Consider the following 20533-nt stretch of genomic DNA (forward strand, 5'->3'; position numbering starts at 1 on the left):
TTCACAGTCTAAACAATAAGACATGTATTGAACCACTGGTTCTATTTGTTGTCGATTCAGGCTTGTTGTTTCCACGCTGGTTGTATTTGCTCAGCACATACGAATGTAGTGTTCTGAAAGTGTGCAAATTGACCCCCATAATTGTAACATTCAGAAGAGAAAAAATAACTGCATTTGATCGTTTTGGACATAGGCCTACAAGGTTTCCACCCTCACACATTCGTGTCTTAACCCTGAGTAACACTGTTGACACTTGGCTGGCACTGAACGCAGCCTGTTTGGTTTGGAACAGGAAACACTGTTCGTTGCACCATACATATACTGTACTAGCGAACACAATGCAGTATCAACACAACCTGGGAACACACTGGCAATTTGGCACAAAAGCACATGTACCCGGCCGTACACACAATGAATCACATTCCTAATGGCATATCTTAACATCTCAACCGCATATCAAAATGATAAATGTACCGATGTGATGATTTTACCACATAAAGACCTGGGTAGATTACTACAATTGCCTTCTAAATCAGTAGTTCTCACACTTTCAAGATTTTTGAGTGGTGCAACCACTCCAAGGAACAGCAATGTCTGTGTTAACCTCCGTGTTAACCTATGTGACTATGTATGTGTGTGACTATGACTGAGTACCAGTAGGGGCAAAAGTGGCGCTGTTGTGCCAGAAAGAGAGAGAGGGAGATATTGCTGCACTGTTGCCTGCTAATGAGAGAGAGAGAGAGAGAGAGAGGGGGGGTGGGGAGGGGGGGGGGGAGTTGCACCACTCAGTTAACACGGGTGTGATTTTTCTAAAATGTTCAAAAATAAAATAGCAGATGTACAACTACTGTACTATACAAGCTTGCAACGGTTTCTATTGGATTCCCCGTCGATGATGTCACTACTAGGCGGGTTTCTGAACTGTCCACAGCCCTCCTCTGAGACACAGACAGAGAAGACAAGAACGATACCGTGTTATAGTGAGCATTAGTCGGGACCACTTATATGAAGATAGGCTGAAAATGGGCGAAGTCGGCCTTTTAATGTTTTGGTACGCACAGCTGAAAGAGAAAGTGGCCGTTCCCTTTATCGCCTTGGCACAGACTTCCTCCTTAATGCTACGCGGCGTCCCACTGCCAAATGGGGATTTCATGTGCTTATAGTTGCTGTTTTGAAAAGCTTAAGCTACTGTACTCTACTGTACCAACACTTATTCTTTTCAAACGATTTAACGAGCCAATGGGGTGTTGTGAGAAGGACTCATCATCATTAGGGGATTAGCAGGGCATGGCCTGGATTCATTTCCCTTCAAGGGGGCGTGTCATTATTAAACACACTTACGCATTGAATGCATGCACGTACATGCACTTACATAAATTGAAATAAATACTGTATATCGGAAAGCCTTTAGGAGTAATGCATAGGACTAGGAGTAATGTTTATATCAAGCAAAGTCACAGAGAGAGCATCAGGTTTGGGCAGACCGGTTTAACGGGTGGAGTCCCTGACTTGTCTCAACACACACACACACACACACACACACACACACACACACACACACACACACACACACACACACACTGTGAGAAACTTTTCCAGCTCTCACTGAGAGACACTGGTTGTCATATAGCATGACAGTTTGAGAGCTTGTAACAACAAATGGCAAATATCATATTACCTCGGTGGAGATGAGTCTTTTTGATTGTGTGCTGCGGTATATTAGGTGGCCATTAACATTAACACACAGTGGAAGTGCAAAGGTATTTGTGCCAGGTCACATTTCTCCATCTTGTGTTACGTTTACAGGGGCTTCTGTGAAGGCTATTCTTGTGGAGGATGGGTTACCTACTTTCTGCCTCGCTGACCCGGATTGCTGGTTTAGAAGCCTCTACTGTGTACTGTGATTTTAGATTCATACTTATTGGTGTATAGTTTTTGTTTGGTTCTGTTGGCTGCCTCTCAGACCCCAAACTTAAAATATATTTGTTTTCGTTTGTTTTCGTTTGTTTTCGTTGGATAAGATTTTGTCCACAATTCCATGGTGTATTGATGTTGGTACCATAGGAGGTAACAGGCAAACGTCAAAATAACAATTCTTCTACATTCTCTAATTGACTATATTGTAAAGTAAGTAATGCAGATGTTGTTGTTTTTTAACTCTTGACTCTCAAGAGTTAGAGATCTATAAGAGTCCATTTGGTTACCAACTCTCCATCATTTAGCTAGGGACCACCTGGTGAGTTCAGAAAGATTCAAATGGATCCTCTGGAATTATTCTGGAGAAAGTGAGGTCAAATGTACAGACTGTCTTGTGTTTCCACTATCTTTCAAGGTAGTAAATGATCTTAGAGGGAGAGCGGACGCTCATTGTCCTTGTTCTCTTAGACATCAGCGCCACCCTTGATACAGTTGATAATAATATCCTTGTGGACAGACTTGAGAACTGTGTTGGCCGTGTCTGCCAGACTTCCCTAGTGGTTCAGATCTTAATTTATATATTTGTGGTACTTGGTGATGATCACTCTTTAAGGAAAGGCAAGGCAAGTTTATTTGTACAGCATATTTCAACAATAAGGAAATTCAAAGTGCTTTACTGTACATAAAACATTAAGCAAAAGAAACATGTTATAACAGGACCTATCTCCTTAACAGGAAATTCCTATTCAGGACAGAGCAGAGGAACAAAGAAGAGTGCAGAAGAAAAGAAAGTAAAGAAATTCTTAGTCAAGAAAATGAAGGAAAGAAAGGCAGCAGCAAACAGCTGTGATGTTAAAGAAAGAGTTGTAGCAGACCTGCAGTTTTCTGGGAGTTTGTTCCAGATAGACTACTGTGTGTGTGGTGCATAACAACTGAAAGCTGCTTTCCCTAGAACCAAAACTAAAACATTGTTTAGCTTAGATTCTATACACAAAAATCAGACCTTTCCAAGATTACCCGAGACTAGTTCTGGATTGGTTCATGATATCTGACAAAATCACACATGTATTTTGGCACTAAACCATTCAACGGGCAGCGCTTTAAAATCGTAAACATTTGAAATCAATTATTTGACATACCAGCCAGTGTACAGATCTAAGAACTCAATGTAATCCACTTTTTTGGTGTTAGTAAGGACTCGGGCAGCAACACTCTGACTGCTGCATTCGTCTTTCAACTGAAGATGAGCGCATGGACAAGTTTCCATAAATCCTGCTAAATCCTTTAATCTGTGTAATTGTGTTAATGTGGCTGTTAAAATTCAGGTTTGAATCCATGACTCCACCAAGGTTTTTGGCTTGGTCTGTGTGTTTTTAACGTTACCAATTGAAGCAGGAAAAGTAGACATGACATGATGTGGTCGTGTTTCCCTAAGGCTCCCAGGCCTCATTCTCCTCAACATGTACATGTTAGCACTTGACTGGGATCAGAAACAAGTACAAAATTCATTTCCATGCAGTCATATACTGTAGATTCATGTAGTTATGCATGCTGAGGAGGACCCCCAGTTACATTCCTGTAATCCTCATATGAATTCTAGCTCCATTTACACCATGGCCTAGTAGTCAATTGTTTTTCTGACTTACAGCATGAATGACTTTACATTTCTTCCAGGGAAATAAAAGCTGATAATGTGTATAATATAATATGCCAATCGTATGCGACTATGCGTACATTGTACGATCCGCTGATCGATTTTTATTTTGAGAGAATATCTAAGACAGGCAGGTTGAATTAGTTGTTCAGAGAGCAGTCTAAAGTGGATGGATTCGGTTTGGTTATTCCTAACCGGATCCTGCAAAATGTTGTGTGCGTGCGTGTGTGCGTGCGTGTGTGCGTGCGTGCGTGTTTCTTTGTGTTAGTTAACCCATTTTGGGCGGGAACCCCTTTTGGTGTTTTAAACATAATTTATGCTATAATTTAGCTATTGAAAAATAGCAGATCTACAAGCTACGAGCTTGTAGGTCTGCTATTTTTGAAAAATCGTGAAAATATTTTTTTCAGAAAACTGGAGGATTTAGAATATATATTTTTTAATTTTAAGGTCAGGCCTAAATGGGTTAAAGAAAGTGGCTCCAAAATGGCATAGTTTAAAAACTATTCTAAAACTTGTAATGTTTTGTGTGAGTACTTTTCTCCTGACCTCATTCACTCACTTTCTCTCTATTCCTCCTCCTCTCTCTCTCTCTCTCTCTCTCTCTCTCTCTCTCTCTCTCTAGGCGACCTATCAGAAAGCGCGCTCCGTGTCCTGCAAGACGATGGGCCGTAGGATAGCCACCGCGTCGTCGGGCCAGTGGGACCAGCGCTTCAGCACGTCCAACTGGCCGTCGCCTCCCAACGGTCTGAAGCCCAGCCGCTCTGACCCCGCCCTGGCGGGGGCGCCACTGGTCGCGATGCCGCCACTCGCCCCGTTGTCTCCCGTCGTTCCTGCATCTCCAGCTGTCATGTCTCCTGTTGCTGGTCCCGCTGTTGCACTGCTAATGGTGACTTTTTTTATTTTTCTTTGCATACTATTATTTAGATTATTTTGTCAAATACATAGTCTCGTGTTTCCAGACTGTTGCCTCTCGCAATTGTCGAATGCTTCCGTCATACAGTCTGGAGCAACGGAAGTCTCTTCCCCACTTCCGTTTCATCTTTACAGTCGCACAAATTTATCCTAATATAAATAGAAATCATCTAAGTATATATAGCATATATATATACTAAACATGGAGAAGTTGGAGACTTCCATTTTATCAGTAGACCTAAATTATTTTTGGCAGCAATCACACCTGCCTTATAATTATATGTGCATAATCATTGGAAGTTCTTTATGAAATCATCTAAGTAAGTCACTACATGTAGAGCTCAATGTGGGGTCCGTGGACCCCCCCCGGGGTCCTTGAGGGGTTCCACGGAGCAGGGGGCTCCCCCAGCTAAAAGATTGATACTTAGGCCCCTTTTCCACTGCTTGGTTCCCAATGGGAACCGGTTCAGTTCTTTTTGGTTTTTAGTCCATGAGCCAGAGCTCCAAAATTGGAACGTTAATGAATTGAGTGGGCAAAACCATACCTATATTAGATTGTTATCACGAAGACAATGATTTATTGTATTACAAATCTTACATTTTTAAATATGCAAATGAGGCATTATGTAGGAAAATAATCGAAAATATGAAAAAGCTCCTACTGTGGAAGGGTTATCATGTATTAATTTACTTGTATTGATCCTATAAACAATTTAATATTGGTGTAGTTTTTCCCACCAATTTTGGAGCTCTGGCTCATGGACTAAGAACCAAAAAGAACTGAACCGGTTCCCATTGGGAACCAACCGGTGGAAAGGGGGTATTAGAGTGGAACCAAATGGAAGGTTTTTCTACAGTATAGATGGGATGGGGATCTGTGTGTGGCCCATGCCCTATTGTACGGTATATCAAATTGAATCAGCGATCTAAGTTCCATGGTCTTCTTGCAGAGGTCCAAACAGTCCTCGTCCAGCAAGCAGTCCACCATGCAGTCGAGTGAGACTCGCTACAGCTCGTACGCCATGACCAACGGCGCCCTGGTGCAGGCCGTCAGCGCCCCGACAAAGAGCAGCGGTCGCCCGCCGTCTGTCCTGTCGATGGCCAAGACCATAAAGACGGAGCCACAATCGTGAGTTAACTTAATTTCCACTTACAGTACTGTTGTGTATGTAGTGCAGTAAATAAGTGAGTCTGTCTCAGAACTGCACCTTCCATCAAGGTTTTTAAAACGGGTGTATAAAGACCTTTAATTGACCGTAAAGTATTTGTATAGCAGCTCACTCCATCTTAGCCCATAGCACTTGCCTTAGCACTTGCCCTAGCCTCGACGACCTTACAGGCATATGCAAAGGCTCAACTTATGTAACTTAAATAGCATTTTATGTATAGACATAGCACTTTATAGTGTATATGCATAGTTTCATTATATAGATATTCCACTGTTAGGTTCTTATTTACGTATGATTCATGATGACTGTAAATCGCTCTGGATTAACCCATTTTGGGCGGGAACCCCTTTTGGTGTTAGCATTATGCTTTAGCTATTGAAAAATAGCAGATCTACAAGCTCATAGCGCGCCACCGAGTGGCGCGCTACGAGCTTGTAGGTCTGCTATTTTTGAAAAATCGAAGAACGACTGACATATAGAAACATAGCTTTTTCAGAAAACTGTCAGGATGTAGAAGACATTTTTAGAATCTGATCTCAGGTTAAAATGGGTTAAGAGCGTCTGCTAAATGCCTAAATGGTAAATTGTGTGTGCAGGGTGAACATGTCAGACCTGTCCCTGAAGGAGGCCGTGGAGTTCCTCTCTCATGCCGAGGAGAACTACCAGCTGTGTGGGGCGTCTTTCATCCAGCACGCCACCTTCAAGGAGGAGCCCCCCAAAGAGGAGGTCGGCAGCACGCACCCACGCACGCACAGACGCACGCACCCACGCACGCACAGACGCACGCACCCACGCACGCACAGACGCACGCACCCACGCACGCACGCACAGACCCACGCACGCACAGACGCACGCACCCACGCACGCACGCACAGACCCACGCACGCACAGACGCACGCACCCACGCACGCACGCACAGACCCACGCACGCACGCACAGACGCACGCACCCACGCACGCACAGACGCACGCACAGACGCACGCACGCACAGACGCACGCACAGACGCACGCACCCACGCACGCACAGACGCACGCACGCACGCACAGACGCACGCACGCACAGACGCACGCACCCATGCACGCACGCACCCACGCACGCACGCACCAATGAATGCTGTAAATCCAGAGCGATTTACAATAAGCAAGAACAATACATATACACATGTGTATATATATACATATACACATATACAAATGCATCGAAATAGTCATCTAGGTCAGGATCATAAGTCAATTAAGATCGGTGTTGAAACTTTAAACACTATAGGATGCTATAGAACGCCACATCAATAATGACCCGGCATCTGTCTATAATAACGTCATAACATGTTATCTAAGCTGCATATTTTAGCCTTTGCATAAGCCTGCAAGGTCGTCGAGGCTAGGCGGGCAAGTGCTACACAACAGAACTGTGTATAGAATTGCAACCCCCTGTGCTTCATGTTGATCCTTTTGTACATCCTTTCCCTGAGGGAATGGGGAGGACCTTATTTATCTTGTCTATCTTCATGGCCTGTCTGTGACCATGGCTGGAAGCAGAGGGACGTGCCAAATTTGTTTTATGACAGTGTCACACTGAAGAATGGGGAATATGTAGCTGCTCTACAAGCTCACAATAGATCTGGATGTATCATAGATCAGCTTTTTGGGTTTTTTTGCAATTTTTTAGAATGTTTCCATCTGTAATGAAATGCCTAAAGTGTGTCTGTATGTTTTAGTAGTATTAACAAAAGCTTGTAACTATATAACAAGTAAGACGCGTGAACGTGGGAAGCGAACGCAGCTCGCAAATTGCAATAACAACAATTAGAATAAATTACGTACTTTTTTAAGGTTTTTTTTTAGTTCTCTTTTTCTTTTTTCTTTTTTTTTCGTGTTTTTTTAAGTTATTTTTAAGTAAAAATGTTTTAAGTTATTTTTTTTAAAGTTATTTTGTAGTGTGTGTATGTGTGTGTGCGTGTGTTTTTTTCTTTTAAAGTTTTTTTAAGTTTTGTGTGTTTTTTTTCTTTTTAAGTTTTTTTTTTAAGTTTTTTTTTTTAAAGTTAAGTTTTGTGTGTGTGTTTTTTTTTTTGTGATACAGCTGCGCCCTCTGGTGGCGGGCAGGTGGTGTTACAGCGTGACACACAGACACACACACAGACAGACATGTTCTGCTAGGTCTCATAGTTAGTGCTCACTGCGTTCGCAATACCTACTTTTTTCAATTCCCCTAAACGTTTTGGACATTCAAGGTTTCTGCCCGACGGCGAATATTACACACATTTCACTAAAGTATGTACGTTTCGATTTTTATGGGTATTGAAGCGCTGTTTTCCCGGAGTGCCTTCCACTTGCTTTTAATTCTGTTAAAATCTTACCCGGTGCTTTCTCCGTGCACGCCCCTCCACAGGTCCTGGAGCTCGGAGGCATCCCCTTGCTGGTGGCCCTGCTGCAGAGCCCCAACGCTGACGTGAGCCAGAGTGCCTCGGCCGCCCTGAGGAACCTGGTGTTCAGGAACCAGACCAACAAGCTGGAGGTCCAGCAGGCTGGAGGCATCGCCTCGGCCCTGAAGCTCCTGAAGGAGACGGACTCCACGGAGACCCAGAGGCAACTCACAGGTAGAGAAAATCAGCGAGAGCTCAATATTTCTGTGTTTTTTGGTTTGTTTTTTAGTCCCTATTCATAACAGGCAAACATTCGGTGAAAGTACAGCGGCTGATTTGTGACGCTTTGTGAGCTTGTAGATTGACAAAGAGATTTGGTTTGTTTTGGGAATAGGAGGGGGGCCAAGTGAGGACAACTGGGTGACCCCGGTCAGTAAAGTATGTAGTGGTTAAGACGATAGTAGACTAGAAATGTGAGCTCCACACAGCGCAGAACCTCGCCAGCCATTTCTTTTAAAAATTAACTGTTTACTCTTACTTGATTCAGTGCTCCTTAATATAATTATGGGCCTGCAGCCACCTGTGTGTGTCTCTGCTTAGACTGATGATAGGTTATTTTGGTTTGCCTAAAACCCTAGATTACTATTTCTATGCATTTGACGTATTACCTTGTGTTTCCCTTGCCTACTGTTAAATCCCCCTGGATTAAGAGCGTCTGCTGAATGCCTAAATGGTATATTATTGTGCGTCAGGTCTGCTGTGGAACCTGTCCTCGGCCGATGAACTCAAGGAGGAGCTGATAGCGTCAGCCCTGCCTGTGCTGACGGAGAGTGTGGTGGTGCCGTTCACCTGCTGGTCAGACAGCAGCGCCAACAACAACATCCACCCTGACGTCTACTTCAGCGCCACTGGATGCCTACGGTGAGGACACCCTGTCCCCAGTATAGTACCCTTTGAACCCCTAGGACACCCTGTCCCCAGTATAGTACCCTTTGAACCCCTAGGACACCCTGTCCTCAGTATAGTACGCTTTGAACCCCTAGGACACCCTGTCTTCAGTATAGTACCCTTTGAACCCCTAGGACACCCTGTCCCCAGTATAGTACCCTTTGAACCCCTAGGACACCCTGTCTTCAGTATAGTACCCTTTGAACCCCTAGGACACCCTGTCTTCAGTATAGTACCCTTTGAACCCCTAGGACACCCTGTCTTCAGTATAGTACCCTTTGAACCCCTAGGACACCCTGTCTTCAGTATAGTACCCTTTGAACCCCTAGGACACCCTGTCCCCAGTATAGTACCCTTTGAACCCCTAGGACACCCTGTCTTCAGTATAGTACGCTTTGAACCCCTAGGACACCCTGTCCCCAGTATAGTACCCTTTGAACCCCTAGGACACCCTGTCCCCAGTATAGTACCCTTTGAACCCCTAGGACACCCTGTCCCCAGTATAGTACCCTTTGAACCCCTAGGACACTCTGTCCCCAGTATAGTACCCTTTGAACCCCTAGGACAGGGGTTCTCAACCTTTTTGGCCGGGGACCCCCGGAAATGCTTTGGCAATGTCTCGGGACCCCCGCCCCGCCCCCTCCCGACCCCCAATATAAATTGACTGCTACAATAACCTTAATAATAGAGACAATACACCATAAATAAATACTGAAACCAGATATAATCATTAGGGAAGGTGTATGCATGTACTATGTGTATTATATGTAAACTCTTTATTTCCACTTTCCAGCCATTCAGTTGCAAAAAGAAAAAAAATACTTTTTTTTTAAATAATTTGGGGACCCCCCAAAATAATTTGGCGACCCCCGAGGGGTCGCGACCCACGGGTTGAGAACCCCTGCCCTAGGACACCCTGTCCCCAGTATAGTACCCTTTGAACCCCTAGGACACCCTGTCCCCAGTATAGTACCCTTTGAACCCCTAGGACACCCTGTCCCCAGTATAGTACCCTTTGAACCCCTAGGACACCCTGTCCCCAGTATAGTACCCTTTGAACCCCTAGGACACTCTGTCCCCAGTATAGTACCCTTTGAACCCCTAGGACACTCTGTCCCCAGTATAGTACCCTTTGAACCCCTAGGACACCCTGTCCCCAGTATAGTACCCTTTGAACCCCTAGGACACTCTGTCCCCAGTATAGTACCCTTTGAACCCCTAGGACACCCTGTCCCCAGTATAGTACCCTTTGAACCCCTAGGACACCCTGTCCCCAGTATAGTACCCTTTGAACCCCTAGGACACCCTGTCCCCAGTATAGTACACTTTGAACCCCTAGGACACCCTGTCCCCAGTATAGTACCCTTTGAACCCCTAGGACACCCTGTCCCCAGTTTAGTACGCTTTGAACCCCTAGGACACCCTGTCCCCAGTTTAGTACGCTTTGAACCCCTAGGACACCCTGTCCCCAGTATAGTACCCTTTGAACCCCTAGGACACCCTGTCGTATGATCACTCCAGTGACAGTCTGTGTGCCTTTGTTGAGCAAACCATTGGAAATCGAACTGCCTTGTGCTGTGTGTGTACTTGTATCGCTACACTTGTTAGGGCCAAATGTTCCCGCAAGTATAGTAGAATTTGAGAAATACTGTAGATAATGTGAGGACAATTTATTCTCCGCTTTTTATGGTTGTGTGTGTGTAGCGTGCACTGAAAATAGCCCATCTACAATCTCAAAAACACATCCCAGCATGACACGTTGTGAGCTTGTAGCTTTTTGGGCTTTATGATGAGGGTTAAAAATGTACAAATTTGACGTAAAAAAAAACTTTGATATCCTCACAAGAATAGTAATACAATTGTGTGTGTGCATGCGTGTTTGTGTGCGTGTGCGTGCGCAGGAACCTGAGCTGTGCACAGATGAAGGAGAGACAGGCCATGAGAGTTTGCCGTGGTCTCATCGACTCCATCATGAGCTACGTGGAGTCTTGTGTGGCAGAAGAGAATCCAGATGACAAGGTAATAAAGTCCACACCTAGTCTGAGAAACCCACGAGGTCTCACGTCAGACAGCCAGCATCGCTCTACACTCCGCTCCACACCCAAACCAACTCCCTCCAGCCTATCTCCAACTATCACACGTGTGTGTTGGAGAATAGTGATAGTTAAACCGCTTGAACTCTATTCTGGGGTGGATATTTGGTGACAGAATGGCAGATCTATACAAGGTCCTTCAGAGTGTACAAATGTAACCAAATGGAGGATTGTAAACGTGTATGTATACATATTGCACTTTGTGTGCTAAAGCTAATTCTTCAGTAGTCATACAGTAGCCGTAGGCAGTTAGTCTAATTAGGTTATGTAACCTGTAAAGTGAATCTATAATGGTTAACTATGTGAAGCGTAATGCCATGTAATTACTGCAGTGACAGATTGGCTGTTTTGCCTTTGTAGTGATTTCAACTTTAAAGGACTATACCGGTATGCAGTGTCTCACTAAATGTCCTTTTCTTTTCACAAACTACAACATGGTACAGTACATCTTGCATTCATATAGCACTTTTAGCCATGGCGCTTTACATAGATTGTTCACACACACATTCATACACCGATGGCAGAGGAAACCATGCAATGCACCAACCAGCTCATCAGGCGCAATTAGGGGTTCAGTGTCTTGCTCAAGGACACTTCGACACCCCCAACTCTGCATGGGGGAGCCCGGGTTCGAACTGGGAACCTTCTGGTTCCTGTGCGGCCACTCTACCCCTGAGTCACTGCCCCCTGCCCCAATGCCCCCACATGAAACCTTGCTTCACTATTCTGAGGCAAACATTCTGCAAAAATAGCCGATCTACAAGCTACCAACATGTTGCGTGACAGATGGGCTATTTTCAGCAAAGAGATTTGGTGTTGAGGCATGAAAGGAGCAGGCCTAGGATAGAGCCCTGGGGAACCCCGTTCAACTAAGGACTAGGAGAGCAGTGCCAAAACTTTTTTTTGGATCAGGGCCTACTTTAAAATCTCAAACGCTGTCGTGTGAAGTGATCAGATGGGTGGGCCGCGTGCATTTACACAGCTTACTTACTTATACTTTCTTATCCCCATTCCGCCGGCTGGCGCATATAGGGAAGCACCAATGTTTCTCCACTTGCATCTGTCTTTGGCCATCTTCTCTGTGGTCCCCCAGCTCTGATGCATCTGTCTTTGGCCATCTTCTCTGTGGTCCCCCAGCTCTGATGCTGTTGCTGGAGCTCCTTCTCTATCGTCCTACTACGCCATGTCGTTATAGAGCGTCGCAGACCCGCCCCCTTTCAGAACGTCGAGGGCACCAGAAGAGAATTTCCCATTCATTTTTCCATAGACAATTAGAAAGAAGAAAAACAAAAAAAAAGTGTCTGCCCTTTTTTTCTTCTTTCTAATTATTTGTTTGGCCCCAAAACGCAGGATTTTGCTTTATATTATCAATAAACTCTTGCCAATTATTTGGTGGCTCACTTCACTGATCTCTGATCACTGATATAGGGTAGGTTAAAAGGAATAATTGGCTGTGGACGGAGGCCAGAACAGCAGCTGTGATCTCATAACAAACCCCTCCTAGCTGTTGTTGTGGATCGATGCACCTCAGAATGTGTTCGCTCTGCATTCTCTCTCACATGATCTCTCCTCATAGGACATGCCCCGAGGCCATAGAGTACACGAATGCCCTCCCATCTGACTGCAAAAACAAACACATGCACTGTACACACACAACATGTGTGCATTGTCTGTCTCTCTACATAGTTGACTGGGATTCCAGTTCCAACCTAGCATGCATTTAAGATGCCTAACATGCTCCATGACCCCCCCCTAATAATCATAAAACAAATTGAGCAGATGACATATAGCTGTAGTTTTTTTCTTCTTAGCATTCTGCCACAAGCTAGAAAAGCGTGTCTGAAAAACCCGAACCAAATAAAAACATAACCTAGTAGTAAGACAGTGCAGTAGTGAACCTATAGTCCATACCTGCCTAGAGGGAAATTAAGATTAGCCTGAGAACTTACCATAACCACATAAGCCCTATATATACTTAAAATAGCTACAACCTCCCAACGATATGAGCAATCATTCACACTGTAAGCTTGTAGATCTGCTATTTTTTGAAGATTGTGGACATTTTGAAATTATTTGAATTTTTTTGAAAAATCACTAACAGTGATTTCGGGCCTATAATACGCCCGAAATAGGGACACAAGTTTGAAAGTGGTTAAGCATGAGTTCTTTCTCAATACAGAATTGTGTTTGTAATGTATCATTTTCTCATTTGAATCCAGCACTTGCTAATACAGGCTCCGTTCTGAAAACAGGTTAAAACACAGCCACATGCTGGCATAATGAAACAGTGTTGTTTGATGAGTGCTAAATAAACATGCTGTTTAGTTGACACCTGACTGGAGGTGCACTGGAGTTTGTCTAGCCTGCATCCAGATTCCAGGGATGATTCGTCTTACCGTGGGAATTCAAAAACATCTACGGATTGTTGTAATTTTATGACAGTCACAACGGGTTAGTGGTGTGGTTTCTAGAATTGAAACCACATGCATTCTTATATTAAAGTCATTAATCTCCTGTCCGCCCCTCTCCTGTCCTCTCCTCTCCTCCATGTATAGTCTGTGGAGAACTGTGCATGCATCCTCCATAACCTGACCTACCAGTTGGAGGTCGAGTCCCCCGAGTGCTTTGCAAAGTATTATCCACCTGAAGACACCGGAGCCGGACTGGTGAAAAAGACCCTCGGCACCGTCGGCTGCTTCAGTGCCAAGAGCAGCAAGATCCCCAAAGAGGTGAGAAATCACAGGGTTTTATCAAATCAAAATGCCATGTCCCCTTCCACTCCCTCAGGCCTGGTGACGGACCAAGTAGGGCATTAAGCAACTAGTCGACTAGTTTACTAGTCGACTAGTAAACCCACTAGTCGACCTTGTTGGTACTAGTTGACTAGTTGATAAGGGAAAAAAAAAAAAAAGTTTATCTTTTTATTTTTTATTTTTTTCCCGATTTTGTAGGCCTCAAGATCAGGTAGATTATAGTTATAGTCACCATGTACACAGTTTTTCAATGTACAAATATTTATTTCCAAAAAAAAAAAAAAAAAAAAAGGTTTATTTTATTTTTTACATAATAGGTAGTTAAACAACTATAGTTGACTAGTCGACTAGTAAACTAGGCAACTAGTAAACTATTAAAAATGACTAGAAGTGAATGCCCTAGGACCAAGTACCATACCTAGGGCCATATACTGTAGAACTCTTGCTTTTTCTGCCCCAACACTGTTGAATGCACTCCCCCGACACTCAGAGAAGTCCCATCAAACCTTCAAAACCGCCCTCAAAACCCACTTCTTCAATATGGTATTCCCAGGCTACAGTTTCTATTGATTTTATTCCTTAGTCTTAGCCTTTTCTTAGTGTTTTCCCCCCCAATAAAGTTGTTTTTCTTTGTTGTTTTCTTATGCCCCCATGTAAAGCCTCTTCGGGTACTTTGGCCACACGGAGTAGTAGGAGTATGTCATTTATCCTTTTGCCTTCTTCTAATCTAGCACACCAGTTGTGGAATTGCTTTAGCACAAATGTGACCAGATTTGACTGAGAGCCTGCCATCGCGCAAATTCCAGCTTTTCACCAGAGGAGAAAAACTTTTTTTCCCCCTTAATGAGTTTATAGCACATGCAGACTCTTCACATACTAGAGCATGTCTGAAATAAGTGTCAGAGCTGAAATCGACATGTAAATATGAAATAAATGCTTAAACATGTAGCTAGGTGTAATGCTAGAGTCCACAAAAGTGAACCTTTCAAGCCTGTTTTCTCAACTCGCTGTTTTCTGCAAGACATTACTCTATAAGCCATATCTCCAAAACTGGTTGGTCAAATTTGAAGCTATGATTCCCTGCTTTCATATGACGAATTTTCGTCAAAAAACGAAAATTCAAAAAAATTCAATGGCAGTCCCTCAGTCAAATTTAGTCACAAATAACAATGCACTTTCATGCTTTCAAATTTCATATTTACCGTACAGTTTGCATTATTATTATTAAAAACACTTCCAATGTCTTGACTAAATCCCGAAGCGTTGATGCCACCTGACCTCTCCTCTCCTCTCCTCTCAGATTAAGGTGGACTTGGAGGACCCTGAAGACACTAAGAACCCGACGGGCGTTAACTGGCTGTGCCATCCTAAGGCACTGAAGACCTACCTGACACTGATCGGCTCTTCCCAGAAAGACGCCACGTTGGAGGCCTGCTGTGGAGCCCTGCAGAACCTCACTGCCACCCACGGACCGGTGAGAGGCAACAATGAACCCATTTAGGCCTGACGTCGAAATAAAAAAAACGTTCGCTCTGAAAGAATATATATTCTAAGATGTGTGCCGCATTTTCACGATTTTTTCAAAAATAGCAGACCTACAAGCTCGTAGCGCGCCACTCGGTGGCGCGCTATGAGCTTGTAGATCTGCTATTTTTCAATAGCTAAAGTATAACATAATGCTTAGTTAAAACACCAAAAGGGGTTCCCGCCCAGAATGGGTTAATACAACTAATACGTTTAATCGATAACAAAAAAAAAAAAAAAGCTTTTTCAAAATCACAGAAAATGTACTGATCTACAAGCTCGCAACACCGTCACATTTTGGGCTGTGTTGTTGTATCCGTGCTTGTACATCTGAACTTGTAGATCTGTGATGATACGTTAAGGAATTACCCAGAAATGTGTTACTCGAATAATCCACATATCCGGGTAATTCATTAAACGGATCAACACAGATCTACAAGCTCAGATGTACAAGCACAGTAGAATAACTGCTAAGATGATATCGACCGTTGCAGTCCTTTTGTGTATGGAGGTTTGAGAGGGAGACAGATAGTGTGATAACTAGTCGTGTGTGGCCAGACTGTTGTTTAGAGTAAAACATTTGAAAATTGCATTGATTGCACATTTGTTACAGAATAGCTTCTGATGTACCTTGTTATGTAGACCAGGGGTTCCCAAACTTTTTTGGACCAGGTAGGTTGGGGTAGACATTTTTCCAGGTACCCCCTCATCTGAAGCGGCCGCAGAAACCTTTCAAGTGTCCTGAGTCTTTTTGTTGTTTCTGCAGCATGCGTCCTGCTGTTACTGTTTGGGGTCACGACAGGTTGACTGATGTTGTAGTTTTAGTAATCATGTCAGCTATTGGCCCAAAGCAAACATGGGAGAAACACAATGAACACCACAAATAATAAGTTTATTGCGCAACTTGGCAGAAATGACCACGTAGATAAACATAATTTTAATGTTAAAAAAAGTTTAAAAAAAAGAAATTGGGGAATTATTTCGGGTACCCCCTGGCTATGCGTCGCGTACCCCTAGGGGTCCGCGGACCCCACTTTGGGAACCGCTGATGTAGACCACTACAGTAACTATGAAGGAGAAAATGACCTGGCCTGTCACCCGTCCTGGGTTTGCTTCACCTTCCAGGGGTCCAATGCCATGAGCCAGGTGATGGTTCAGAAGCTGGGGGCTATGCATTACATCACCCCTCTCATCCAGTCCCCCAACCAGGGCCTGCAGAAGACCGCTATGTCCCTGATGGGAAACCTGTCCCGGACCGGCAGCCTCCAGCTCTCCCTGGGTATGTATGTAGTCAGGTTGCTTAGCAAAATTACCGTTAGTTAGGTTGCTTAGCACAATGACCGTTAACGAAGTGGATATAAAAGCACCACATTTTTCATGAGACTTCTTTATGACCTACAGATATATTGTAGCCTAAGATTTGAGTTAAACAATGTTTTGCATTATTTGGATATACAGGTCCTTCTCAAAAAATATATAATATTGTGGAGAAGTTCATTTTCTTCCATAATATAATTTTAAAAAAGTGAAGCTTTTCACGATTTTGAGCTTGTAGATGTGCATTTTTTTGAATATCCAACCAATGTGCTATATACTGTATATGCTGTTGGAAAGAATCCACCTAACTCCAAAATGTTCATTTTTCAGGAAATTCTAAATATAAAATTTTCAAGTTCTGTGTGTGTGTGCGTGTGCGTGTGTGCGCACGTGTGTGTGTGTGTGTGTGTGTGTGTGTGTCTGTGTGTGTGTGTGTGTGTGTGCGCGTGTGCGTGTCTGTGTGTCTCCTCCTGTCCATCAGCGCGGCAGCTCCTCCCGGACCTGGCCACTCGCCTGTCCGCCGGCGCCAAAGAGATGGGCAAGAGTGACGACACCATCGCGGCCACGTGTTACACGGTGCGCAGCCTGCTGCCCGTCGACCCCGAGGTCAGCAGGAAGATCATCACCAACGAGCTGGTGACGAAGCTGACCGACATCAGCGGAAACGAGTAAGACGTGACCCGTAACTTCAACAGTGTGTTTTGGTAGTGGCAGTCCAGTGCAACAACCTGCCGCAACGTTATGGTAGCTTAATGCTGCGACCCCTACAAGCTACTGTAAAGTGGAACCGAACATTGTAATACCAATACTCACCAGAATGTGTTATATTGAGTTATGTCATATTTAAAAAGAAACAAAATCTAGCACCAATTTCATACACTGTATATATAAACAGGTAGAAGGATAGACAGACAGACAGACAGACAGACAGAGTTGTTTATAACTAACCTTTATAATTTACCATCACTTATAGTACTTATATGATACATTATAATATCTGGTAGCTTGTAAGAGCCTAGGGGCTCCATTTTCGTCACCGCTAAACCCCTTATCCCTAAACTTCTTTGCCTTTTTTTGACTATTTTGCGAAACATTTTTGAATAGTTAAAATGGCCAGTCTACAAGCACACAACATGTCAATGTAGAGGCTAGCTGAACTATTTTTCAAAATGTAAAAAAAGGCAAAGAAGTTTAGGGATAAGGGGTTTAACGGTGACGAAAATGGAGCCCTAGATGTCTCCACTAGGTCGGATGGTATTGTTTTGGTTCCAGCCTGCCGTGCTATGGTTCAGCTTGTCTTTGAAGCAGCTTCAGCTGATCCCTGTGTTGTGCTCCTTGGCAGAACTACCGTACCACCGACCTGAGTGCTACTGTACTTCTATCCATGATATCGTGTACATATAGAATAACCATCACCACCTAGACATTGTCTCGACTCCTGGTTCCTCGATTGCTGGTTGATCCAGAATTCCACGACAGTGTGCATAATGACAATGTGCAAGAGTGGCAATTATGATAAATTGGTAATTTGGTTCGTATTTAAAATGCCACTCTATAGAGCGTCGCAGTCCCGCCCCCTACCATGGACCAGGAAATGAATCCCAATGCATTTTTCCCATAGACATTTCAAAAAGTATTTATTTAAAGACGGTTACGCCACGGACAAAGCCAACTCGAGTCGTGACAACTCATGACAACACAAACAATATTTTGGACCAAACAAATAATTACAAAGAAGAAAAACAACAAAAAAGTGTTGTAAAATGCCGTTTTTTTCTTCTTTCTAATTATTTTTTCTGACCCAAAAATTTTGTTTGTTGTCATGATTTGTCACGACTCGAGTTGGCTTTGTCCGCGGCGTAAACGTCTTTAAATAAATACTTTCTGAAATGTCTATGAGGAAAATGAACGGAGAATCATTTCCTGGTCCCTGGTAGGGGGCGGGACTGCGACGCTCTATAGCAACATTCTTGTAACATATCACCGATTTCTTGTTTGTTTATACAGAAACACAATATCATTCTGTCCCGTCCCGCCCCTTTCCTCTCTGACCCCTACTGTATGTTTTCATTCTTCAGAACTTATCCTAAAGGCAGTAACCCTTTCCTCTCTGACCCCTACTGTATGTTTTCATTCTTCAGAACTTATCCTAAAGGCAGTAACCCTTTCCTCTCTGACCCCTACTGTATGTTTTCATTCTTCAGAACTTATCCTAAAGGCAGTAACCCTTTCCTCTCTGACCTCTGACCCCTACTGTATGTTTTCATTCTTCAGAACTTATCCTAAAGGCAGTAAAGCAGCGGCATTACTGCTCTACAGCATATGGCACGAGAAGAGTTTGCAGGGGACTCTAAAAAAGGTAACACAACTTGCAGCAGCGTGCGTGTCTAGGTGATTAGGTAGGTAGGGTTTGTGTGGGCACGTTCCTGGCCCTCTCCCCCCCTCCTCCCCACTGCCCCACCCACACTCTGGGCACAGAAACAGTCCCGCAGGAATCCTGTGAGACTGGTTCTCATTCCTCACTCGTCTGTTAGTTGCTGAGGGACAGTGAAGGGTGAGAAGAAGAGAGATTAATCATTTACAATTTACAATTTAGGCATTTAGCAGACGCTCTTAATCCAGAGCGATTTACATTAAGCAAGAACAAAAAGCATGGCAATACATTACATGCATAAAAAGTAGTTATCATGAAACATGCGTAAGCTAAGAACGTAACAGTGGAATATACTATGCTATACATATGTACTATGAAGTGCTATGACTATATACAATGCAATTCTAGCGCTGTCTACATAACGTGCTATAAGTCTGTATCGAATGCTATCTTAAGTCTACAAGAAGTGCTATCTAAGGGGGTAGGGTAAGTGCTACGGGCCACGATGGAGTCTGAAAAGGTGGGTTTTCAGACTATAGCGGAAATGCTCATACTTTGTCGTACAATGGTGTCACGTGCCTGGAAATAGCCCATCTAGTACAGGAAAGCTATGGAAAATACAGGGTCAACCTCAATCTAATTGCAAAAAAACTAAACTCAGCTGATTTTGCATCTTCAATATATCCTGAATAACAGAAAAAAAGTTGCCTCGAATTGTCTGAGGGGAAAGTGTTGAAATTGGCCTGTACAGTGTGGCCACCATTGACATCCTATTATAAGGCAATATTTTCTAAATTTCCTTATGCTTTAAGTAACATGTGACATGTCAAACTAGGGGGTTTTCATGATGCTGAATCCATTCCAAGCATTAGTTTTGCAGAAAAACACTCATTGGGCTAAATCTGGCCATAGCAACTTGTCCAAATATGATGATGTCAGCACACACCACTTTTCGACTTTTCGTCCATAGACTTGGCTGCCATATGACGTCATCATGTCTGAAAGCCAGACGATGAGGGGCTATAGCGCCCCTCAAAAACAGGTTATGGATGTAATCTGGTTAGAAAAATTAAACATGTGTGCGTGCATATGTCCGTCTGCTTTATCTAGCTTAAATGTTTCTTAATGGTTGAACCCTTGTCTGCTTTTCTATTTTAAACATGTGCAGCTGGGGATGGCCAAGGCTCTGTTCGTCAACGACGCTACCACAGCAGCACACAAGTCAATACAGGTCATCGAATGAGTCATCGTCATCATTACACGCAGAGGTACTGAAAGCTCTCGTCCTGGGACCACACAGTTAAATATAATATTAGCATGATGTCACTGTCTTGAATTGACCTCAAAGCTGTCTTTATCAACCCCCTCTGTCTGTCTGTCTGTCTGTCTGTCTGTCTGTCTGTCTGTCTGTCTGTCTGTCTGTCTGTCTGTCTGTCTGTCTGTCTGTCTGTCTGTCTGTCTGTCTGTCTGTCTGTCTGTCTGTCTGTCTGTCTGTCTGTCTGTCTG

General features: G+C 43.7%; 1 protein-coding gene across 1 annotated transcript in view; it reads left to right on the forward strand.

Annotated features, from left to right (window-relative positions):
* Nucleotides 1-20533, forward strand: part of pkp1a (plakophilin 1a) — a 33700-nt gene that overhangs the window by 12383 nt on the left and 784 nt on the right. The window contains exons 3-14 of the mRNA XM_079493703.1: nucleotides 4197-4460; nucleotides 5437-5615; nucleotides 6252-6381; nucleotides 8045-8252; nucleotides 8771-8939; nucleotides 10868-10985; nucleotides 13615-13788; nucleotides 15113-15286; nucleotides 16462-16615; nucleotides 17135-17321; nucleotides 18928-19012; nucleotides 20196-20295. Coding sequence (XP_079349829.1) covers nucleotides 4197-4460; nucleotides 5437-5615; nucleotides 6252-6381; nucleotides 8045-8252; nucleotides 8771-8939; nucleotides 10868-10985; nucleotides 13615-13788; nucleotides 15113-15286; nucleotides 16462-16615; nucleotides 17135-17321; nucleotides 18928-19012; nucleotides 20196-20270 — 1917 coding nt within the window. The 3' untranslated portion in view covers nucleotides 20271-20295. The remainder of the gene's footprint in view (nucleotides 1-4196; nucleotides 4461-5436; nucleotides 5616-6251; nucleotides 6382-8044; nucleotides 8253-8770; nucleotides 8940-10867; nucleotides 10986-13614; nucleotides 13789-15112; nucleotides 15287-16461; nucleotides 16616-17134; nucleotides 17322-18927; nucleotides 19013-20195; nucleotides 20296-20533) is intronic.

This window comes from Electrona antarctica (assembly GCF_951216825.1).
Source record: "Electrona antarctica genome assembly, chromosome: 2".
Classification (NCBI taxonomy): Eukaryota; Metazoa; Chordata; class Actinopteri; order Myctophiformes; family Myctophidae; genus Electrona; species Electrona antarctica.